Below are 25,366 nucleotides of genomic sequence, written 5' to 3'. Positions count from 1 at the left end.
ACCTGTCGCCACCTCTGAGTGGTGACAGGTCCAGAGCCGAGGTCACAGAACGTGACTACAACAGAGGAAATAATCGGCGATTTTCAAGGTTGTACGATTCTGCACTCGAAAGGTCACAGTTAAAACATGAGCCTCAGATTCATATACTGATACTTTTGTAGTTTAAGGATGGAGGAAGAACTCCATTATGCGACTGTGGTTTTCAAAAATGGTGGCAGTCCTCAGAAAGGTAAGTGACTCCTATGAAATAAATTACTAGAACAAACCAACTCAATATTTAACCTTACTACTTAACAACAATAATAAATCGTACTTGTTAAATTTCCATGCAATAGATTTAAAACTTAAATATATTTGAAAAAAAAAAAATCAGTTCCTGGAAGTGCTCGGAAAGTGTGTGAATCCCCGGTGTAACTGGAACTTCTTCTCATTCTGTTGTGTCCCTTCGCTGACCACAGCACAGAAACCCTTTCAGACGACACTTCTATTCTTCCATCTGCACTTTATCGTCTTTAAATACATTTAGCAGAAGTGCAGCTTATCCACTTCCTACATGTACAATAGTGTTTTTTATAGGTCTTTCTGATTGGTTCTTGTTTTAGTTTTTTTTAATCAACCAGAAAACGATGAGGACTCTACAATTTATTCTACAATTAAATCTAAAGTTCCTGCAGCGACTGTAACAAATAAGTTATCTGAGAAAAGTGCAAATTTGTGAATTTTTCAAATGTGATGATGTGTCTGAAAATAAAACTAAATTTGCTCCTCCTGAACTTTCTAAAACATTTTCACATCAACCTTGAATGTTTGGGCTTTTGCCGTTTATATCGCTGTGTAACTTTGAATACATAGAGCAAGAATAGGTGTTCAGGGTGGGGGAGTGAGAATGAAAGAGGGAACATTCCCCATAGTCAAAGTTACTGAACCATCAAACACATTTTATTGTAGCTGCTATAAAAATTTGCATGGTGTTGCTTTAAAAAACAATAATATATAGAAGTCATATGGTGTGTCAGAATATACACAGGTCACAGGTATATCCATAATAATGTTGATAAGGAATTGGAATATTTTCACTACGTCAGTAAAAGCAGCAGGAGGAGCAGCAGGAGGAGCAGCAGCTGGAGGAGCAGCAGCTGGAGGAGCAGCAGCTGGAGGAACAGCAGCTGGAGGAACAGCAGCTGGAGGAACAGCAGCGGCACACTCTCGGCACTTTGTCCTGCTGCTGGTGTGCTTGGGGATTCTCTGCGTCCTGCTCATGGCGTGCATCGGTGTCATCATCTACAGTGAGTTTGATTTCAACAGACTGAGTTTTTAATGACGCAGCTTAAATCACATCTGGGAAACACACAAAAAAGAAGAGATGAGTGAGCTCAGCTTTTTGTGAACTGTATTTTAACATTGACTTTGGATTTGTAATGTTGAAGTGTCCACTTCCTCCTGCACAGTATTTCTAAAGAACACCAAACATCTCTACACGGATTCCTCAGCAGCCATTGGAATCAGTCAATTTTGGTTCACTTACAATTAAAATCAACTTAAAGGTTATTAGTCACAGTTATAATTAATCCCCTTTTGGTTTGAAGTTTCCTGTTTTTAAATATATTAATATTATTTTCAAATTTTCAGTTAAACAGAAACCATGGCTCCAGCCGCCCTCACTCAATAGGAGCAGTTTAAAGTAAAATTGGAAAAAAAGGTAATTGACAGATGAATGGGTACAACATTAAACATAATAAATTAAAAAGAGGCCATGTAAGCAATCCTAACTAATCCTAACGATCAATACAGTATCAATTCTGGTAACATTTTTATGTCAGATCCGATATCTACTTCAGTTTCCTGGACGTGCTCGGAAAGTGTGTGCATCCCCGGTGTAACTGGAACTTCTTCTCATTCTGTTGAGTCCCTTCGCTGACCACAGCACAGAAACCCTTTCAGACGACACTTCTATTCTTCCATCTGCACTTTATAGTCTTTAAACACATTTAGCAGAGGTGCAGCTTATCCACTTCCTACATGTACAATAGTGTTTTTTATAGGTCTTTCTGATTGGTTCTTGTTTTTGTTTTTTTTATCAACCAGAAAACAATGAGGACTCTACAATTGATTGTACAATTAAATCTGAAGTTCCTGCAGCGACTGTTGAAAGTAAGTTATCTGAGAAAAGTGCAAATTTGTGAATTTTTCAAATGTGATGATGTGTCTGAAAATGAAACTAAATTTGCTCCTCCTGAACTTTCTAAAACATTTTCACATCAACCTTGAATGTTTGGTCTTTTGCCGTTTATATCGCTGTGTAACTTTGAATACATAGAGCAAGAATAGGTGTTCAGGGTGGGGGAGTGAGAATGAAAGAGGGAACATTCTCCATAGTCAAAGTTACTGAACCATCAAACACATTTTATTGTAGCTGCTATAAAAATGTGCATGGTGTTGCTTTAAAAAACAATAATATATAGAAGTCATATGGTGTGTCAGAATATACACAGGTCACAGGTATATCCATAATAATGTTGATAAGGAATTGGAATATTTTCACTACGTCAGTAAAAGCAGCAGGAGGAGGAGCAGGAGGAGGAGCAGCAGCTGGAGGAGCAGCAGCTGGAGGAGCAGCAGCAGGAGGAGCAGCAGGTGGAGGAGCAGCAGGTGGAGGAACAGCAGCTGGAGGAACAGCAGCTGGAGGAACAGCAGCGGCACACTCTCGGCACTTTGTCCTGCTGCTGGTGTGCTCTGGGATTCTCTGCGTCCTGCTCATGGCGTGCATCGGTGTCATCATCTACAGTGAGTTTGATTTCAACAGACTGAGTTTTTAATGACGCAGCTTAAATCACATCTGGGAAACACACAAAAAAGAAGAGATGAGTGAGCTCAGCTTTTTGTGAACTGTATTTTAACATTGACTTTGGATTTGTAATGTTGAAGTGTTCACTTCCTCCTGCACAGTATTTCTAAAGAACACCAAACATCTCTAAACGGATTCCTCAGCAGCCATTAGAATCAGTCAATTTTGGTTCACTTACAATTAAAATCAACTTAAAGGTTATTAGTCACAGTTATAATTAATCCCCTTTTGGTTTGAAGTTTCCTGTTTTTAAATATATTAATATTATTTTCAAATTTTCAGTTAAACAGAAACCATGGCTCCAGCCGCCCTCACTCAATAGGAGCAGTTTAAAGTAAAATTGGAAAAAAAGGTAATTGACAGATGAATGGGTACAACATTAAACATAATAAATTAAAAAGAGGCCATGTAAGCAATCCTAACCAATCCTAACGATCAATACAGTATCAATTCTGGTAACATTTTTATGTCAGATCCGATATCTACGTCTGCAATTTGTCAATAAATGTCAGGGAGGCCACATTTTCAGAATTTTAAAGTTTAAAATGTTGTTGTCAGTGAGGAGGAAACATTTTAAAACCTTATCTGCTGCTGCGTTTCAGGACAATTTGACATGAGAGAGCAGATAGTTGGCTGCGTCTTTAAATCCAGAAACTAAATGTCCAGTTCTTTGAAAAGAAACGAGTTGGAAAGTGAGAGATATTGTTTTCAAATAAAGGGTATAATAGGGTATCATAAATAATTGTTATGTTGATAATAATAATGACAATTCTTTTATTTGTTTTGATGTTGTTATAGCTTAGCTTATGATGTATTTTGGAGTTGGCTTGATTGTAAGCAAACTCCATGGTGAAATCAAATAAAGAAAATGAGACTGCCACATGACAAAAGCATGGAAATCAATGATGGGTAGGAGATGATTTTTTAAAAAGGTTCAGGAGTAAAGCACGTGGGCCAATGGAAGAGAATATTCCTCCACATGTATCCACTGGACTGACCAGTGCGCCGTCTCTTTCCCACCATCACTGCAGTCTGTGGGGTCATGAAGGCCCAGGAAGCTGTCGCAGAAAACGTCATCCACCTCGAGAAGGAAAATCATCAGCTGATGATGGAGAAACAAATCTTGGAGAACGAGACCGAGGTGCTGACCAGAGACAGAGATGATCTCAACAGGACGCTCGGAGTCATCATGACGTTCCAAAACTTCCCAGTCAATAAATTCTGCCCAGACAAGAGTGCGTATATAAAGGGACTGCATTTATTTAGCTCTCTTAACAACCACTCAAAGTGATTTATATATATTTATATGTACAACCACACAGTGAGTCTAGCTCTAAACTCACAGATATACACTGAGAGTATAGATATATTTGTTTATTTAAGGTAAAAGCTAAAAACTGCAATGCTCATATAATAAAGTGTAAATGTCAGTAGCCGTTGCCAAGCCTCTAAAACTATTGTGTTTAACTACGGCAGCGATTGTAATGTGTCAAACTTAAATTGGTGATATTTAATTTATATTTACTATATATGTTTTTGCTCTTTGGTCTCTTGGATGTAGAAGAAGCTCGTCTGTTCTTACTATATTTGTGTCTGTGTGGATTTTAAACGGACATTTAGTTCTTAAAATAACATTTCTCGGCTTCTTTCCTGAGTACAGAGTGTCAGCCGTGCCGGGAGAGTTGGATTCCGTTCCAGGATCACTGCTACCAGTTTTATGAGCAATCCGCCCCCTGGAAGACATGGGATCAAGCACGGACATTTTGTCAAAACACTGATGCAGACCTGGTTGTTGTTGACAGTTTACAAGAGCAGGTGAGCTCCATCGTCATAAAGCCCCAATAACACAGAGTTTTAAATAGATCTTTAAATTACATAGCAAACGCTGCATATTCACATTGCAAACAAAATTCAACTGGAAACAATTGTGTTTTGTAAAATCAAACAGATGGGAGGTGGAGGGATTTTAATGTTTTCTCACTGTCGATGCTGAGAAGTGTGAAAGTTTGTGACGATCACTTTCAGGAATTCATCAATAATCACACCAAGTACTACTACGACAAGCATCATGGATACTGGATGGGATTGCGTCAGAATGATGACGAAAACTGGATCTGGATCGATGGACGCAATGAGACTGAGGGGTAAGAATTGAATTCCATCATCTCCCTCTGAGCATCTGTCAGGTCTCACATGAGGAGAACGACCCTGCAGTCAAATAACCAACCAAATAACACACTCGTAGATATCAGTCCTGTGAATGTGCCAGAGTTGTTCCCTCTGAGGTTATGTTTTCACCCATCTGTTTGTGGGTTCGCCTGTTTGTAAGCAAGATAACATAAAAACTACAGGACGGATTTCCACAGGACTTGGCAGAAGGATGTGGGATGAGTGAGGGGAGAACCTCAAAAAAACGTTGGTAGGGATCCAGGAATGTTTTCTCACTTTCTATAACCCTTGTGTTGTCCCTGCTTCCCCCGGCTGTTGGCCCCCTCACATAGCCCACCCCATATTAGGACGCACACGTAGGGCAATAGACACGTGAGCAGCCCTTGCAGATGTATTTGTTACACCCGCGGCACACGTTGTGAGTTTTACAGTCCTTTTTCCTGGGGCATATCTGACACCTCTTCCTCTTCCTCGCCCCGAGCGGGGCTGCTGCTAGGGCTATGGAGGAGGCCGGACACTCGGGTCGAGCGTCGTAGTCAACAGCTCTCTGTGCGGCGGCGGCGGCGGCTTTTACAGCCTTCACAACAGCGGCGGACGCGTCCGTGCGGGGGATGCGCTCCCTTCGTGCGATGAACGGAGTCACGAGAGCCTTTCCCAGCTGCTCTAGGAACACCCTCCGCTTGTTCCGCTTGCCCGGCATCCAGTCTGGGTTGATCTCTCTCCATATCACGAAGGCGTTGTAGGAAGAGACGTTGAGAATGTTGTGATAGACGACCAGGGGCCAGCGCGCGGTCATCCTCCTGCAGCTGTACGTTCCGATCACCTTGTCTAGGTTGTCCACGCCACCTTTGTTGCGGTTGTAGTCCAGGACGATGACCGGTTTCCCGTCCTCGCGGTCGCTGATGTCGGCCTCAGGGGGCCGTGTGCTCAGGAGCACCACATTCCTGTTTTTCTTTGGGATGTAGGACACAAGAGTGGCAGTGGGCGTGAATGCGAACTTGGATGAGAACACCTCTCTTCCCTTGACCGCGAGCAGCCTGGTCGGGAGCTCGGGCTTGTTCTTCCGAACAGTGCCGACCACGGTGAGCTTCCTCTCTAGGAGCTGCCGCGCGAGTTCGTAGGAGGTGAAGTAATTGTCGCACGTGACGTTACGACTGTGCAGTCCCTCCGTTACATCGAGCACTACCCGCAACCCCTGGTTCCGTTCTGGGCGTCCGCCGCTCGGCTTTCCGGTGTACACTTGCATCTTCCAAGCGTAGCTTGATTTCGCATCGCAGGCCACCCACGACTTGATCCCGTATTTCGCCGGCTTGCTGGGCATGTACTGACGGAATGGACACCGGCCTAGGGAGAAAAACAGGAGGAGAAGAGATGAGAGGAGATGAGATGAGGACAAGGACTAGCAGCAGCTATCTACATAACATAACATAACATAACATAACATAACATAACATAACATAATGATAATATCTCGTGCGTCTCGTCTCGCGGTCGTCGAAGCGCAGCAGTCTGGAGTACGTGTGGAAGAGTTTCAGGGGCATCGTGGCACGAAATATCGCCCGGCCGCTCTCGGCGTCCCACAGGCTGGCGGCGGCCTCGCCCCGGGACCTGTACACGCCCGCTAAGATCAGCAGCCCTACGTAGGCGCGCAGGTCGGTCTCGTCCATCCCTTTCCATTCGTCACCGTATTTTCGACGACCCTCCCGATTCGTCATCTCCAGGATGATGTTCTCTACCGTCGGTATGATGAACAGGTGGAACGTCGAGGCTAGGTCACCGGTGCGGGACGTCGCGTGGATCGTGGGGCCCCGGGGGACCCCGCTTTGAGCCGCAGCAGAGGAGGAGGAGGAGGAGGAGGAGGAGCAGGAGCAGTGGCCCTCCTCTCGGCCGTACACCCTCGAGGACCATGTTATTTCCCCGTTTCTTGAGGGGAAGGTCTCTCTTTCCACGAGTCCGGTGGTGGTGGTGTCGCCATGGTCTTGTCCTCCTTCTTCTTCTTCTTCTTCCAAGGATGACGAATCTGCAGAAGCATCACCCACTGGGTCGTAGTCTTCGTCACCGTCGTCGTCTTCGTAGTCACCGTCGTCGTCTTCGTCTCCTTCGCTATCGCTGTTGTCTCCGTCTCTGTCTCCGTCTCTGTCTCCGTCCTCTCTGTCTTCTTCTCGGTCTGCTTTTCTGTCTGCTTCTCGGTCTGCTTCTCCATCTCCTTGTCCGTCCGCTTCTCAGTCTGGCTCTTTTGCGTCCTCTTCGGGTTCAGAGGATGGTTGCTGGGAGAATAGCTGTTGGAGAACCTGTTCTCTGGTGAAACGCTCCTGACGTGACATCGTGCCATGGTCCGTGAGAGAGTGGCACACTGAGACTTATATGTGGGTCTAATGTACCCCCCCTTGATTTCAATTTGAATCAGGTGTGGGTCTAAATGACCCCACAGAGCACCACAGCGCCCTCTCTGGGGGTCTAAATGACCCCTCCCATGACAATCGAGAATGACAATCCATTGGTCTCAATTACCCCAGGAGAATTGGATAATGACAATCCTTGGGTCACCCTAACCCTAACCCTGACCGGCCAGGGCTTGCGTATGATCACACGCACGCACGTACTCACGCACACACACACACAGACGCACACACACTCTGGGTCAATTCGACCCAGGAACAACACAAGGGTTAACATTGCGAGAGGGCGTTCTTGAACATATTCCTTGACTTCCTGGGGAATACTTAATAAACTGAGGACCGAGTCCTGCAGCCAGCAACTGGTAAAGATCTATTCATGCTGTGAATTATCGGTTCAAAAATCAGGTGCAGATTGTCAGAGTACTTGAGTTTTCCTTTTTCGCATTGAGGGCCATTGGAGTTAGTTGGTATGATCTGTAAAGTTATTAGAGGTACTGATGAGCATGTTCTGTGTTTGCAGGTTCTGGAATCAGACGAAAGTTGATAACGATGGTAGATATGCGATGACATTCCCTGGGCATAATGCGACAGCCAGCTGGGGCCCTGCAGAGTGTATAATGCAGAACAAATTCATCTGTGAGCATGAAGCCCTCATAAGGACTCCAGGCAGTTAGCATATTGGGTTTTCTCGTTCCAAACCTTGCATGCAAATTGAATTTTACAAAACTATTCCACCAGCGTTTGGAAAATTTAAGTGCACAAGCAAACACACATAAAACAATAATGAAACAACCAAAGGGTGTTCTGCATGCAAGTGTTAATTTTATGTATCTATCATTTTGTGTTAACATGTAGTGTTTTTATTAGCTACGATCATTATGGCCAAATATATTTGAATGTGTGAAAAGTGTAAAGATAAGAAACCACAACCTGGTTTCCACCGAAAGTTCAAGATCTGTTGCGATGGAGGTTGGAGATTCGACTCGTCTGTCAATATAATTATCTTTGAATCAAGTCTATTAAATATCAATGACTTTTGCTGAGAGTATATTTTACATTGTAACCAAAAATCTATGTTGTTCAATGTAGGATTTGTGTTTTAGGATCTACAGTAAAAATGTGTAAACTGTTGTAACAAACGTTCTGTTCTTGTGTCCGACGTGTTGCATGTTGTGCACTTGTCACTCTGGGAGTTTGTGTTTTGCAAACTGCCGTCTGACACAAGTTACTGGTTTTACAGAACTAATGTGTCGAGATGAATTCTGCAAAATCACTGGAGAATGTTACGGTCATTAATATTTGAAGTTCCCCTTTTTTGTGCCAATGTTTTTATATCACTGAATGTCGTATTGTATAATTGTAGAGTTTCCCTGATCTTTCTCACTGCATTAAGGAATGAGGTTGTTTCTTGTCTCTGGATATGAGTATTAAATTATATCATAAACAGTATTGTACATAATAAACACAGTGTGGCCCAAACCATCACGCTTCATATTACAGAGGAGGTGTTAAATACTACTGGAACATGCAATAAGGTCGTTTTCTCACATTCAAGTCTAATCTGTTGTAAACTCAAGTGTTGACACACGACCTTGTGTACTTCCTGACCTGTCGCAACCTCTGAGTGGTGACAGGTCCAGAGCCGAGGTCACAGAACGTGACTAGAACAGAGGAAATAATCTGCGATTTTCAAGGTTGTAAGATTCTGAACTCTAAAGGTCATGGTTAAAACATGAGCCTCAGATTCATACACTGATACTGTTGTCGTTTAAGGATGGAGGAAGAACTCCATTATGCGACTGTGGTTTTCAAAAATGGTGGCAGTCCTCAGAAAGGTAAGTGACTCCTATGAAATAAATTACTAGAACAAACCAACTCAATATTTAACCTTACTACTTAACAACAATAATAAATCGTACTTGTTAAATTTCCATGCAATAGATTTAAAACGTAAATATATTTGAAAAAAAAAAAATCAGTTCCTGGAAGTGCTCGGAAAGTGTGTGCATCCCCGGTGTAACTGGAACTTCTTCTCATTCTGTTGTGTCCCTTCGCTGACCACAGCACAGAAACCCTTTCAGACGACACTTCTATTCTTCCATCTGCACTTTATCGTCTTTAAATACATTTAGCAGAAGTGCAGCTTATCCACTTCCTACATGTACAATAGTGTTTTTTATAGGTCTTTCTGATTGGTTCTTGTTTTAGTTTTTTTTAATCAACCAGAAAACGATGAGGACTCTACAATTTATTCTACAATTAAATCTAAAGTTCCTGCAGCGACTGTAACAAATAAGTTATCTGAGAAAAGTGCAAATTTGTGAATTTTTCAAATGTGATGATGTGTCTGAAAATAAAACTAAATTTGCTCCTCCTGAACTTTCTAAAACATTTTCACATCAACCTTGAATGTTTGGGCTTTTGCCGTTTATATCGCTGTGTAACTTTGAATACATAGAGCAAGAATAGGTGTTCAGGGTGGGGGAGTGAGAATGAAAGAGGGAACATTCCCCATAGTCAAAGTTACTGAACCATCAAACACATTTTATTGTAGCTGCTATAAAAATTTGCATGGTGTTGCTTTAAAAAACAATAATATATAGAAGTCATATGGTGTGTCAGAATATACACAGGTCACAGGTATATCCATAATAATGTTGATAAGGAATTGGAATATTTTCACTACGTCAGTAAAAGCAGCAGGAGGAGCAGCAGGAGGAGCAGCAGCTGGAGGAGCAGCAGCTGGAGGAGCAGCAGCTGGAGGAACAGCAGCTGGAGGAGCAGCAGCTGGAGGAACAGCAGCGGCACACTCTCGGCACTTTGTCCTGCTGCTGGTGTGCTTGGGGATTCTCTGCGTCCTGCTCATGGCGTGCATCGGTGTCATCATCTACAGTGAGTTTGATTTCAACAGACTGAGTTTTTAATGACGCAGCTTAAATCACATCTGGGAAACACACAAAAAAGAAGAGATGAGTGAGCTCAGCTTTTTGTGAACTGTATTTTAACATTGACTTTGGATTTGTAATGTTGAAGTGTCCACTTCCTCCTGCACAGTATTTCTAAAGAACACCAAACATCTCTACACGGATTCCTCAGCAGCCATTGGAATCAGTCAATTTTGGTTCACTTACAATTAAAATCAACTTAAAGGTTATTAGTCACAGTTATAATTAATCCCCTTTTGGTTTGAAGTTTCCTGTTTTTAAATATATTAATATTATTTTCAAATTTTCAGTTAAACAGAAACCATGGCTCCAGCCGCCCTCACTCAATAGGAGCAGTTTAAAGTAAAATTGGAAAAAAAGGTAATTGACAGATGAATGGGTACAACATTAAACATAATAAATTAAAAAGAGGCCATGTAAGCAATCCTAACTAATCCTAACGATCAATACAGTATCAATTCTGGTAACATTTTTATGTCAGATCCGATATCTACTTCAGTTTCCTGGACGTGCTCGGAAAGTGTGTGCATCCCCGGTGTAACTGGAACTTCTTCTCATTCTGTTGAGTCCCTTCGCTGACCACAGCACAGAAACCCTTTCAGACGACACTTCTATTCTTCCATCTGCACTTTATCGTCTTTAAACACATTTAGCAGAGGTGCAGCTTATCCACTTCCTACATGTACAATAGTGTTTTTTATAGGTCTTTCTGATTGGTTCTTGTTTTTGTTTTTTTTATCAACCAGAAAACAATGAGGACTCTACAATTGATTGTACAATTAAATCTGAAGTTCCTGCAGCGACTGTTGAAAGTAAGTTATCTGAGAAAAGTGCAAATTTGTGAATTTTTCAAATGTGATGATGTGTCTGAAAATGAAACTAAATTTGCTCCTCCTGAACTTTCTAAAACATTTTCACATCAACCTTGAATGTTTGGTCTTTTGCCGTTTATATCGCTGTGTAACTTTGAATACATAGAGCAAGAATAGGTGTTCAGGGTGGGGGAGTGAGAATGAAAGAGGGAACATTCTCCATAGTCAAAGTTACTGAACCATCAAACACATTTTATTGTAGCTGCTATAAAAATGTGCATGGTGTTGCTTTAAAAAACAATAATATATAGAAGTCATATGGTGTGTCAGAATATACACAGGTCACAGGTATATCCATAATAATGTTGATAAGGAATTGGAATATTTTCACTACGTCAGTAAAAGCAGCAGGAGGAGCAGCAGGAGGAGGAGCAGCAGCTGGAGGAGCAGCAGCAGGAGGAGCAGCAGGAGGAGGAGCAGCAGCTGGAGGAGCAGCAGCTGGAGGAGCAGCAGCTGGAGGAGCAGCAGGTGGAGGAGCAGCAGCTGGAGGAACAGCAGCCAGAGGAACAGCAGCCGGAGGAGCAGCAGCTAGAGGAAGCTTGGGGATTCTCTGCGTCCTGCTCATGGCGTGCATCGGTGTCATCATCTACAGTGAGTTTGATTTCAACAGACTGAGTTTTTAATGACGCAGCTTAAATCACATCTGGGAAACACACAAAAAAGAAGAGATGAGTGAGCTCAGCTTTTTGTGAACTGTATTTTAACATTGACTTTGGATTTGTAATGTTGAAGTGTTCACTTCCTCCTGCACAGTATTTCTAAAGAACACCAAACATCTCTACACGGATTCCTCAGCAGCCATTAGAATCAGTCAATTTTGGTTCACTTACAATTAAAATCAACTTAAAGGTTATTAGTCACAGTTATAATTAATCCCCTTTTGGTTTGAAGTTTCCTGTTTTTAAATATATTAATATTATTTTCAAATTTTCAGTTAAACAGAAACCATGGCTCCAGCCGCCCTCACTCAATAGGAGCAGTTTAAAGTAAAATTGGAAAAAAAGGTAATTGACAGATGAATGGGTACAACATTAAACATAATAAATTAAAAAGAGGCCATGTAAGCAATCCTAACCAATCCTAACGATCAATACAGTATCAATTCTGGTAACATTTTTATGTCAGATCCGATATCTACGTCTGCAATTTGTCAATAAATGTCAGGGAGGCCACATTTTCAGAATTTTAAAGTTTAAAATGTTGTTGTCAGTGAGGAGGAAACATTTTAAAACCTTATCTGCTGCTGCGTTTCAGGACAATTTGACATGTTTTCAAATAAAGGGTATAATAGGGTATCATAAATAATTGTTATGTTGATAATAATAATGACAATTCTTTTATTTGTTTTGATGTTGTTATAGCTTAGCTTATGATGTATTTTGGAGTTGGCTTGATTGTAAGCAAACTCCATGGTGAAATCAAATAAAGAAAATGAGACTGCCACATGACAAAAGCATGGAAATCAATGATGGGTAGGAGATGATTTTTTAAAAAGGTTCAGGAGTAAAGCACGTGGGCCAATGGAAGAGAATATTCCTCCACATGTATCCACTGGACTGACCAGTGCGCCGTCTCTTTCCCACCATCACTGCAGTCTGTGGGGTCATGAAGGCCCAGGAAGCTGTCGCAGAAAACGTCATCCACCTCGAGAAGGAAAATCATCAGCTGATGATGGAGAAACAAATCTTGGAGAACGAGACCGAGGTGCTGACCAGAGACAGAGATGATCTCAACAGGACGCTCGGAGTCATCATGACGTTCCAAAACTTCCCAGTCAATAAATTCTGCCCAGACAAGAGTGCGTATATAAAGGGACTGCATTTATTTAGCTCTCTTAACAACCACTCAAAGTGCTTTATATATATTTATATGTACAACCACACAGTGAGTCTAGCTCTAAACTCACAGATATACACTGAGAGTATAGATATATTTGTTTATTTAAGGTAAAAGCTAAAAACTGCAATGCTCATATAATAAAGTGTAAATGTCAGTAGCCGTTGCCAAGCCTCTAAAACTATTGTGTTTAACTACGGCAGCGATTGTAATGTGTCAAACTTAAATTGGTGATATTTAATTTATATTTACTATATATGTTTTTGCTCTTTGGTCTCTTGGATGTAGAAGAAGCTCGTCTGTTCTTACTATATTTGTGTCTGTGTGGATTTTAAACGGACATTTAGTTCTTAAAATAACATTTCTCGGCTTCTTTCCTGAGTACAGAGTGTCAGCCGTGCCGGGAGAGTTGGATTCCGTTCCAGGATCACTGCTACCAGTTTTATGAGCAATCCGCCCCCTGGAAGACATGGGATCAAGCACGGACATTTTGTCAAAACACTGATGCAGACCTGGTTGTTGTTGACAGTTTACAAGAGCAGGTGAGCTCCATCGTCATAAAGCCCCAATAACACAGAGTTTTAAATAGATCTTTAAATTACATAGCAAACGCTGCATATTCACATTGCAAACAAAATTCAACTGGAAACAATTGTGTTTTGTAAAATCAAACAGATGGGAGGTGGAGGGATTTTAATGTTTTCTCACTGTCGATGCTGAGAAGTGTGAAAGTTTGTGACGATCACTTTCAGGAATTCATCAATAATCACACCAAGTACTACTACGACAAGCATCATGGATACTGGATGGGATTGCGTCAGAATGATGACGAAAACTGGATCTGGATCGATGGACGCAATGAGACTGAGGGGTAAGAATTGAATTCCCTCATCTCCCTCTGAGCATCTGTCAGGTCTCACATGAGGAGAACGACCCTGCAGTCAAATAACCAACCAAATAACACACTCGTAGATATCAATCCTGTGAATGTGCCAGAGTTGTTCCCTCTGAGGTTATGTTTTCACCCATCTGTTTGTGGGTTCGCCTGTTTGTAAGCAAGATAACATAAAAACTACAGGACGGATTTCCACAGAACTTGGCAGAAGGATGTGGGATGAGTGAGGGGAGAACCCCAAAAAACGTTGGTAGGGATCCAGGAATGTTTTCTCACTTTCTATAACCCTTGTGTTGTCCCTGCTTCCCCCGGCTGTTGGCCCCCTCACATAGCCCACCCCATATTAGGACGCACACGTAGGGCAATAGACACGTGAGCAGCCCTTGCAGATGTATTTGTTACACCCGCGGCACACGTTGTGAGTTTTACAGTCCTTTTTCCTGGGGCATATCTGACACCTCTTCCTCTTCCTCGCCCCGAGCGGGGCTGCTGCTAGGGCTATGGAGGAGGCCGGACACTCGGGTCGAGCGTCGTAGTCAACAGCTCTCTGTGCGGCGGCGGCGGCGGCTTTTACAGCCTTCACAACAGCGGCGGACGCGTCCGTGCGGGGGATGCACTCCCTTCGTGCGATGAACGGAGTCACGAGAGCCTTTCCCAGCTGCTCTAGGAACACCCTCCGCTTGTTCCGCTTGCCCGGCATCCAGTCGGGGTTGATCTCTCTCCATATCACGAAGGCGTTGTAGGAAGAGATGTTGAGAATGTTGTGAAAGACGACCAGGGGCCAGCGCGCGGTCATCCTCCTGCAGCTGTACGTTCCGATCACCTTGTCTAGGTTGTCCACGCCACCTTTGTTGCGGTTGTAGTCCAGGACGATGACCGGTTTCCCGTCCTCGCGGTCGCTGATGTCGGCCTCAGGGGGCCGTGTGCTCAGGAGCACCACATTCCTGTTTTTCTTTGGGATGTAGGACACAAGAGTGGCAGTGGGCGTGAATGCGAACTTGGATGAGAACACCTCTCTTCCCTTGACCGCGAGCAGCCTGGTCGGGAGCTCGGGCTTGTTCTTCCGAACAGTGCCGACCACGGTGAGCTTCCTCTCTAGGAGCTGCCGCGCGAGTTCGTAGGAGGTGAAGTAATTGTCGCACGTGACGTTACGACTGTGCAGTCCCTCCGTTACATCGAGCACTACCCGCAACCCCTGGTTCCGTTCTGGGCGTCCGCCGCTCGGCTTTCCGGTGTACACTTGCATCTTCCAAGCGTAGCTTGATTTCGCATCGCAGGCCACCCACGACTTGATCCCGTATTTCGCCGGCTTGCTGGGCATGTACTGACGGAATGGACACCGGCCTAGGGAGAAAAACAGGAGGAGAAGAGATGAGAGGAGATGAGATGAGGACAAGGACTAGCAGCAGCTATCTACATAACATAACATAACATAACATAACATAACATAACATAATGATAATATCTCGTGCGTCTCGTCTCGCGGTCGTCGAAGCGCAGCAGTCTGGAGTACGTGTGGAAGAGTTTTAGGGGCATCGTGGCACGAAATATCGCCCCGGCCGCTCTCGGCGTCCCACAGGCTGGCGGCGGCCTCGCCCCGGGACCTGTACACGCCCGCTAAGATCAGCAGCCCTACGTAGGCGCGCAGGTCGGTCTCGTCCATCCCTTTCCATTCGTCACCGTATTTTCGACGACCCTCCCGATTCGTCATCTCCAGGATGATGTTCTCTACCGTCGGTATGATGAACAGGTGGAACGTCGAGGCTAGGTCACCGGTGCGGGACGTCGCGTGGATCGTGGGGCCCCGGGGGACCCCGCTTTGAGCCGCAGCAGAGGAGGAGGAGGAGGAGGAGGAGGAGCAGGAGCAGTGGCCCTCCTCTCGGCCGTACACCCTCGAGGACCATGTTATTTCCCCGTTTCTTGAGGGGAAGGTCTCTCTTTCCACGAGTCCGGTGGTGGTGGTGTCGCCATGGTCTTGTCCTCCTTCTTCTTCTTCTTCTTCCAAGGATGACGAATCTGCAGAAGCATCACCCACTGGGTCGTAGTCTTCGTCACCGTCGTCGTCTTCGTAGTCACCGTCGTCGTCTTCGTCTCCTTCGCTATCGCTGTTGTCTCCGTCTCTGTCTCCGTCTCTGTCTCCGTCCTCTCTGTCTTCTTCTCGGTCTGCTTTTCTGTCTGCTTCTCGGTCTGCTTCTCCATCTCCTTGTCCGTCCGCTTCTCAGTCTGGCTCTTTTGCGTCCTCTTCGGGTTCAGAGGATGGTTGCTGGGAGAATAGCTGTTGGAGAACCTGTTCTCTGGTGAAACGCTCCTGACGTGACATCGTGCCATGGTCCGTGAGAGAGTGGCACACTGAGACTTATATGTGGGTCTAATGTACCCCCCCTTGATTTCAATTTGAATCAGGTGTGGGTCTAAATGACCCCACAGAGCACCACAGCGCCCTCTCTGGGGGTCTAAATGACCCCTCCCATGACAATCGAGAATGACAATCCATTGGTCTCAATTACCCCAGGAGAATTGGATAATGACAATCCTTGGGTCACCCTAACCCTAACCCTGACCGGCCAGGGCTTGCGTATGATCACACGCACGCACGTACTCACGCACACACACACACAGACACACACACACTCTGGGTCAATTCGACCCAGGAACAACACAAGGGTTAACATTGCGAGAGGGCGTTCTTGAACATATTCCTTGACTTCCTGGGGAATACTTAATAAACTGAGGACCGAGTCCTGCAGCCAGCAACTGGTAAAGATCTATTCATGCTGTGAATTATCGGTTCAAAAATCAGGTGCAGATTGTCAGAGTACTTGAGTTTTCCTTTTTCGCATTGAGGGCCATTGGAGTTAGTTGGTATGATCTGTAAAGTTATTAGAGGTACTGATGAGCATGTTCTGTGTTTGCAGGTTCTGGAATCAGACGAAAGTTGATAACGATGGTAGATATGCGATGACATTCCCTGGGCATAATGCGACAGCCAGCTGGGGCCCTGCAGAGTGTATAATGCAGAACAAATTCATCTGTGAGCATGAAGCCCTCATAAGGACTCCAGGCAGTTAGCATATTGGGTTTTCTCGTTCCAAACCTTGCATGCAAATTGAATTTTACAAAACTATTCCACCAGCGTTTGGAAAATTTAAGTGCACAAGCAAACACACATAAAACAATAATGAAACAACCAAAGGGTGTTCTGCATGCAAGTGTTAATTTTATGTATCTATCATTTTGTGTTAACATGTAGTGTTTTTATTAGCTACGATCATTATGGCCAAATATATTTGAATGTGTGAAAAGTGTAAAGATAAGAAACCACAACCTGGTTTCCACCGAAAGTTCAAGATCTGTTGCGATGGAGGTTGGAGATTCGACTCGTCTGTCAATATAATTATCTTTGAATCAAGTCTATTAAATATCAATGACTTTTGCTGAGAGTATATTTTACATTGTAACCAAAAATCTATGTTGTTCAATGTAGGATTTGTGTTTTAGGATCTACAGTAAAAATGTGTAAACTGTTGTAACAAACGTTCTGTTCTTGTGTCCGACGTGTTGCATGTTGTGCACTTGTCACTCTGGGAGTTTGTGTTTTGCAAACTGCCGTCTGACACAAGTTACTGGTTTTACAGAACTAATGTGTCGAGATGAATTCTGCAAAATCACTGGAGAATGTTACGGTCATTAATATTTGAAGTTCCCCTTTTTTGTGCCAATGTTTTTATATCACTGAATGTCGTATTGTATAATTGTAGAGTTTCCCTGATCTTTCTCACTGCATTAAGGAATGAGGTTGTTTCTTGTCTCTGGATATGAGTATTAAATTATATCATAAACAGTATTGTACATAATAAACACAGTGTGGCCCAAACCATCACGCTTCATATTACAGAGGAGGTGTTAAATACTACTGGAACATGCAATAAGGTCGTTTTCTCACATTCAAGTCTAATCTGTTGTAAACTCAAGTGTTGACACACGACCTTGTGTACTTCCTGACCTGTCGCAACCTCTGAGTGGTGACAGGTCCAGAGCCGAGGTCACAGAACGTGACTAGAACAGAGGAAATAATCGGCGATTTTCAAGGTTGTAAGATTCTGAACTCTAAAGGTCATGGTTAAAACATGAGCCTCAGATTCATACACTGATACTGTTGTCGTTTAAGGATGGAGGAAGAACTCCATTATGCGACTGTGGTTTTCAAAAATGGTGGCAGTCCTCAGAAAGGTAAGTGACTCCTATGAAATAAATTACTAGAACAAACCAACTCAATATTTAACCTTACTACTTAACAACAATTATAAATCGTACTTGTTAAATTTCCATGCAATAGATTTAAAACGTAAATATATTTGAAAAAAAAAAAATCATTTCCTGGACGTGCTCGGAAAGTGTGTGAATCCCCGGTGTAACTGGAACTTCTTCTCATTCTGTTGAGTCCCTTCGCTGACCACAGCACAGAAACCCTTTCAGACGACACTTCTATTCTTCCATCTGCACTTTATCGTCTTTAAACACATTTAGCAGAAGTGCAGCTTATCCACTTCCTACATGTACAATAGTGTTTTTTATAGGTCTTTCTGATTGGTTCTTGTTTTTTGTTTTTTTAATCAACCAGAAAACGATGAGGACTCTACAATTTATTCTACAGTTCAATCTGAAGTTCCTGTAGAAAGTAAGTTATCTGAGAAAAGTGCAAATTTGTGAATTTTTCAAATGTGATGTGTCTGAAAATAAAACTAAATTTGCTCCTCCTGAACTTTCTAAAACATTTTCACATCAACCTTGAATGTTTGGGCTTTTGCCGTTTATATCGCTGTGTAACTTTGAATACATAGAGCAAGAATAGGTGTTCAGGGTGGGGGAGTGAGAATGAAAGAGGGAACATTGTCCATAGTCAAAGTTACTGAACCATCAAACACATTTTATTGTAGCTGCTATAAAAAATTGCATGGTGTTGCTTTAAAAAACAATAATATATAGAAGTCATATGGTGTGTCAGAATATACACAGGTCACAGGTATATCCATAATAATGTTGATAAGGAATTGGAATATTTTCACAACCGTCAGTAAAAGCAGCAGGAGGAGCAGCAGGTGGAGGAGCAGCAGGTGGAGGAACAGCAGCTGGAGGAACAGCAGCTGGAGGAACAGCAGCTGGAGGAACAGCAGCGGCACACTCTCGGCACTTTGTCCTGCTGCTGGTGTGCTCTGGGATTCTCTGCGTCCTGCTCATGGCGTGCATCGGTGTCATCATCTACAGTGAGTTTGATTTCAACAGACTGAGTTTTTAATGACGCAGCTTAAATCACATCTGGGAAACAGGAAAAAAAAGAAGAGATGAGTGAGCTCAGCTTTTTGTGAACTGTATTTTAACATTGACTTTGGATTTGTAATGTTGAAGTGTCCACTTCCTCCTGCACAGTATTTCTAAAGAACACCAAACATCTCTACACGGATTCCTCAGCAGCCATTGGAATCAGTCAATTTTGGTTCACTTACAATTAAAATCAACTTGCAGAGACTTAAAGGTTATTAGTCACAGTTATAATTAATCCCCTTTTGGTTTGAAGTTTCCTGTTTTTAAATATATTAATATTATTTTCAAATTTTCAGTTAAACAGAAACCATGGCTCCTGATCTCGCTCCCTAACCCACTCAAATACAAACTAAAGACGGCCCTCACTCAGTATTAGCAGTTTAAAGTAAAATTGGAAAAAAGGTAATTGACAGATGAATGGGTACAACGTTATATATAATAAATAACATTTATAACATTTTTAAATATCAGATTCGATATCGGCAATTTGTCAATAAATGTCAGGGAGGCCACATTTTCAGAATTTTAAAGTTTAAAATGTTGTTGTCAGTGAGGAGGAAACATTTTAAAACCTTATCTGCTGCTGCGTTTCAGGACAATTTGACATGAGAGAGCAGATAGTTGGCTGCGTCTTTAAATCCAGAAACTAAATGTCCAGTTCTTTGAAAAGAAACGAGTTGGAAAGTGAAACATATTGTTTTCAAATAAAGGGTATAATAGGGTATCATAAATAATTGTTATATTAATAATAATAACGATAATTCTTTTATTTGTTTTGATGTTGTTATAGCTTAGCTTATGATGTATTTTGGAGTTGGCTTGATTGTAAGCAAACTCCATGGTGAAATCAAATAAAGAAAATGAGACTGCCACATGACAAAAGCATGGAAATCAATGATGGGTAGGAGATGATTTTTTAAAAAGGTTCAGGAGTAAAGCACGTGGGCCAATGGAAGAGAATATTCCTCCACATGTATCCACTGGACTGACCAGTGCGCCGTCTCTTTCCCACCATCACTGCAGTCTGTGGGGTCATGAAGGCCCAGGAAGCTGTCGCAGAAAACGTCATCCACCTCGAGAAGGAAAATCATCAGCTGATGATGGCGAAACAAATCTTGGAGAACGAGACCGAGGTGCTGACCAGAGACAGAGATGATCTCAACAGGACGCTCGGAGTCATCATGACGTTCCAAAACTTCCCAGTCAATAAATTCTGCCCAGACAAGAGTGCGTATATAAAGGGACTGCATTTATTTAGCTCTCTTAACAACCACTCAAAGTGATTTATATATATTTATATGTACAACCACACAGTGAGTCTAGCTCTAAACTCACAGATATACACTGAGAGTATAGATATATTTGTTTATTTAAGGTAAAAGCTAAAAACTGCAATGCTCATATAATAAAGTGTAAATGTCAGTAGCCGTTGCCAAGCCTCTAAAACTATTGTGTTTAACTACGGCAGCGATTGTAATGTGTCAAACTTAAATTGGTGATATTTAATTTATATTTACTATATATGTTTTTGCTCTTTGGTCTCTTGGATGTAGAAGAAGCTCGTCTGTTCTTACTATATTTGTGTCTGTGTGGATTTTAAACGGACATTTAGTTCTTAAAATAACATTTCTCGGCTTCTTTCCTGAGTACAGAGTGTCAGCCGTGCCGGGAGAGTTGGATTCCGTTCCAGGATCACTGCTACCAGTTTTATGAGCAATCCGCCCCCTGGAAGACATGGGATCAAGCACGGACATTTTGTCAAAACACTGATGCAGACCTGGTTGTTGTTGACAGTTTACAAGAGCAGGTGAGCTCCATTGTCATAAAGCCCCAATAACACAGAGTTTTAAATAGATCTTTAAATTACATAGCAAACGCTGCATATTCACATTGCAAACAAAATTCAACTGGAAACAATTGTGTTTTGTAAAATCAAACAGATGGGAGGTGGAGGGATTTTAATGTTTTCTCACTGTCGATGCTGAGAAGTGTGAAAGTTTGTGACGATCACTTTCAGGAATTCATCAATAATCACACCAAGTACTACTACGACAAGCATCATGGATACTGGATGGGATTGCGTCAGAATGATGACGAAAACTGGATCTGGATCGATGGACGCAATGAGACTGAGGGGTAAGAATTGAATTCCATCATCTCCCTCTGAGCATCTGTCAGGTCTCACATGAGGAGAACGACCCTGCAGTCAAATAACCAACCAAATAACACACTCGTAGATATCAGTCCTGTGAATGTGCCAGAGTTGTTCCCTCTGAGGTTATGTTTTCACCCATCTGTTTGTGGGTTCGCCTGTTTGTAAGCAAGATAACATAAAAACTACAGGACGGATTTCCACAGGACTTGGCAGAAGGATGTGGGATGAGTGAGGGGAGAACCTCAAAAAAACGTTGGTAGGGATCCAGGAATGTTTTCTCACTTTCTATAACCCTTGTGTTGTCCCTGCTTCCCCCGGCTGTTGGCCCCCTCACATAGCCCACCCCATATTAGGACGCACACGTAGGGCAATAGACACGTGAGCAGCCCTTGCAGATGTATTTGTTACACCCGCGGCACACGTTGTGAGTTTTACAGTCCTTTTTCCTGGGGCATATCTGACACCTCTTCCTCTTCCTCGCCCCGAGCGGGGCTGCTGCTAGGGCTATGGAGGAGGCCGGACACTCGGGTCGAGCGTCGTAGTCAACAGCTCTCTGTGCGGCGGCGGCGGCGGCTTTTACAGCCTTCACAACAGCGGCGGACGCGTCCGTGCGGGGGATGCGCTCCCTTCGTGCGATGAACGGAGTCACGAGAGCCTTTCCCAGCTGCTCTAGGAACACCCTCCGCTTGTTCCGCTTGCCCGGCATCCAGTCTGGGTTGATCTCTCTCCATATCACGAAGGCGTTGTAGGAAGAGACGTTGAGAATGTTGTGATAGACGACCAGGGGCCAGCGCGCGGTCATCCTCCTGCAGCTGTACGTTCCGATCACCTTGTCTAGGTTGTCCACGCCACCTTTGTTGCGGTTGTAGTCCAGGACGATGACCGGTTTCCCGTCCTCGCGGTCGCTGATGTCGGCCTCAGGGGGCCGTGTGCTCAGGAGCACCACATTCCTGTTTTTCTTTGGGATGTAGGACACAAGAGTGGCAGTGGGCGTGAATGCGAACTTGGATGAGAACACCTCTCTTCCCTTGACCGCGAGCAGCCTGGTCGGGAGCTCGGGCTTGTTCTTCCGAACAGTGCCGACCACGGTGAGCTTCCTCTCTAGGAGCTGCCGCGCGAGTTCGTAGGAGGTGAAGTAATTGTCGCACGTGACGTTACGACTGTGCAGTCCCTCCGTTACATCGAGCACTACCCGCAACCCCTGGTTCCGTTCTGGGCGTCCGCCGCTCGGCTTTCCGGTGTACACTTGCATCTTCCAAGCGTAGCTTGATTTCGCATCGCAGGCCACCCACGACTTGATCCCGTATTTCGCCGGCTTGCTGGGCATGTACTGACGGAATGGACACCGGCCTAGGGAGAAAAACAGGAGGAGAAGAGATGAGAGGAGATGAGATGAGGACAAGGACTAGCAGCAGCTATCTACATAACATAACATAACATAACATAACATAACATAATGATAATATCTCGTGCGTCTCGTCTCGCGGTCGTCGAAGCGCAGCAGTCTGGAGTACGTGTGGAAGAGTTTTAGGGGCATCGTGGCACGAAATATCGCCCGGCCGCTCTCGGCGTCCCACAGGCTGGCGGCGGCCTCGCCCCGGGACCTGTACACGCCCGCTAAGATCAGCAGCCCTACGTAGGCGCGCAGGTCGGTCTCGTCCATCCCTTTCCATTCGTCACCGTATTTTCGACGACCCTCCCGATTCGTCATCTCCAGGATGATGTTCTCTACCGTCGGTATGATGAACAGGTGGAACGTCGGGGCTAGGTCACCGGTGCGGGACGTCGCGTGGATCGTGGGGCCCCGGGGGACCCCGCTTTGAGCCGCAGCAGAGGAGGAGGAGGAGGAGGAGGAGGAGCAGGAGCAGTGGCCCTCCTCTCGGCCGTACACCCTCGAGGACCATGTTATTTCCCCGTTTCTTGAGGGGAAGGTCTCTCTTTCCACGAGTCCGGTGGTGGTGGTGTCGCCATGGTCTTGTCCTCCTTCTTCTTCTTCTTCTTCCAAGGATGACGAATCTGCAGAAGCATCACCCACTGGGTCGTAGTCTTCGTCACCGTCGTCGTCTTCGTAGTCACCGTCGTCGTCTTCGTCTCCTTCGCTATCGCTGTTGTCTCCGTCTCTGTCTCCGTCTCTGTCTCCGTCCTCTCTGTCTTCTTCTCGGTCTGCTTTTCTGTCTGCTTCTCGGTCTGCTTCTCCATCTCCTTGTCCGTCCGCTTCTCAGTCTGGCTCTTTTGCGTCCTCTTCGGGTTCAGAGGATGGTTGCTGGGAGAATAGCTGTTGGAGAACCTGTTCTCTGGTGAAACGCTCCTGACGTGACATCGTGCCATGGTCCGTGAGAGAGTGGCACACTGAGACTTATATGTGGGTCTAATGTACCCCCCCTTGATTTCAATTTGAATCAGGTGTGGGTCTAAATGACCCCACAGAGCACCACAGCGCCCTCTCTGGGGGTCTAAATGACCCCTCCCATGACAATCGAGAATGACAATCCATTGGTCTCAATTACCCCAGGAGAATTGGATAATGACAATCCTTGGGTCACCCTAACCCTAACCCTGACCGGCCAGGGCTTGCGTATGATCACACGCACGCACGTACTCACGCACACACACACACAGACACACACACACTCTGGGTCAATTCGACCCAGGAACAACACAAGGGTTAACATTGCGAGAGGGCGTTCTTGAACATATTCCTTGACTTCCTGGGGAATACTTAATAAACTGAGGACCGAGTCCTGCAGCCAGCAACTGGTAAAGATCTATTCATGCTGTGAATTATCGGTTCAAAAATCAGGTGCAGATTGTCAGAGTACTTGAGTTTTCCTTTTTCGCATTGAGGGCCATTGGAGTTAGTTGGTATGATCTGTAAAGTTATTAGAGGTACTGATGAGCATGTTCTGTGTTTGCAGGTTCTGGAATCAGACGAAAGTTGATAACGATGGTAGATATGCGATGACATTCCCTGGGCATAATGCGACAGCCAGCTGGGGCCCTGCAAGGTGTATAATGCAGAACAAATTCATCTGTGAGCATGAAGCCCTCATAAGGACTCCAGGCAGTTAGCATATTGGGTTTTCTCGTTCCAAACCTTGCATGCAAATTGAATTTTACAAAACTATTCCACCAGCGTTTGGAAAATTTAAGTGCACAAGCAAACACACATAAAACAATAATGAAACAACCAAAGGGTGTTCTGCATGCAAGTGTTAATTTTATGTATCTATCATTTTGTGTTAACATGTAGTGTTTTTATTAGCTACGATCATTATGGCCAAATATATTTGAATGTGTGAAAAGTGTAAAGATAAGAAACCACAACCTGGTTTCCACCGAAAGTTCAAGATCTGTTGCGATGGAGGTTGGAGATTCGACTCGTCTGTCAATATAATTATCTTTGAATCAAGTCTATTAAATATCAATGACTTTTGCTGAGAGTATATTTTACATTGTAACCAAAAATCTATGTTGTTCAATGTAGGATTTGTGTTTTAGGATCTACAGTAAAAATGTGTAAACTGTTGTAACAAACGTTCTGTTCTTGTGTCCGACGTGTTGCATGTTGTGCACTTGTCACTCTGGGAGTTTGTGTTTTGCAAACTGCCGTCTGACACAAGTTACTGGTTTTACAGAACTAATGTGTCGAGATGAATTCTGCAAAATCACTGGAGAATGTTACGGTCATTAATATTTGAAGTTCCCCTTTTTTGTGCCAATGTTTTTATATCACTGAATGTCGTATTGTATAATTGTAGAGTTTCCCTGATCTTTCTCACTGCATTAAGGAATGAGGTTGTTTCTTGTCTCTGGATATGAGTATTAAATTATATCATAAACAGTATTGTACATAATAAACACAGTGTGGCCCAAACCATCACGCTTCATATTACAGAGGAGGTGTTAAATACTACTGGAACATGCAATA

General features: G+C 43.8%; 2 protein-coding genes across 3 annotated transcripts; both read left to right on the top strand.

Annotated features, from left to right (window-relative positions):
- The first annotated feature begins 165 nt into the window (after positions 1-165).
- LOC117776301 (C-type lectin domain family 4 member G-like) lies at positions 166-8,212 on the top strand. The gene is made up of 7 exons (XM_034610120.1): positions 166-229; positions 621-686; positions 1,086-1,286; positions 3,877-4,080; positions 4,506-4,660; positions 4,871-4,989; positions 7,934-8,212. The coding sequence occupies exons 1-7, from the start codon at positions 169-171 to the stop codon at positions 8,085-8,087; spliced, it is 960 nt and encodes a 319-aa protein (XP_034466011.1). The 5' UTR covers positions 166-168; the 3' UTR covers positions 8,088-8,212.
- A 972-nt stretch (positions 8,213-9,184) lies between these two features.
- Positions 9,185-24,632, top strand: LOC117776300 (C-type lectin domain family 4 member G-like). 2 transcript variants are annotated; one of them, XM_034610118.1, is made up of 8 exons: positions 9,185-9,248; positions 9,640-9,705; positions 10,105-10,305; positions 12,825-12,934; positions 20,366-20,510; positions 20,936-21,090; positions 21,301-21,419; positions 24,354-24,632. In XM_034610118.1, the coding sequence occupies exons 1-8, from the start codon at positions 9,188-9,190 to the stop codon at positions 24,505-24,507; spliced, it is 1,011 nt and encodes a 336-aa protein (XP_034466009.1). In that variant the 5' UTR covers positions 9,185-9,187; the 3' UTR covers positions 24,508-24,632. The 2 variants fall into 2 exon arrangements, with proteins under 2 accessions (XP_034466009.1, XP_034466010.1); XM_034610119.1 differs by lacking the exon at positions 9,185-9,248 and having other exon boundaries at positions 9,645-9,709; positions 10,192-10,305.
- Positions 24,633-25,366: the final 734 nt, after the last annotated feature.

The sequence above is a fragment of the Hippoglossus hippoglossus genome, chromosome 16 (genome assembly GCF_009819705.1).
Source record: "Hippoglossus hippoglossus isolate fHipHip1 chromosome 16, fHipHip1.pri, whole genome shotgun sequence".
In the NCBI taxonomy this organism is placed as follows: domain Eukaryota; kingdom Metazoa; phylum Chordata; class Actinopteri; order Pleuronectiformes; family Pleuronectidae; genus Hippoglossus; species Hippoglossus hippoglossus.
This window is presented reverse-complemented; position numbering and strand designations above follow the sequence as displayed.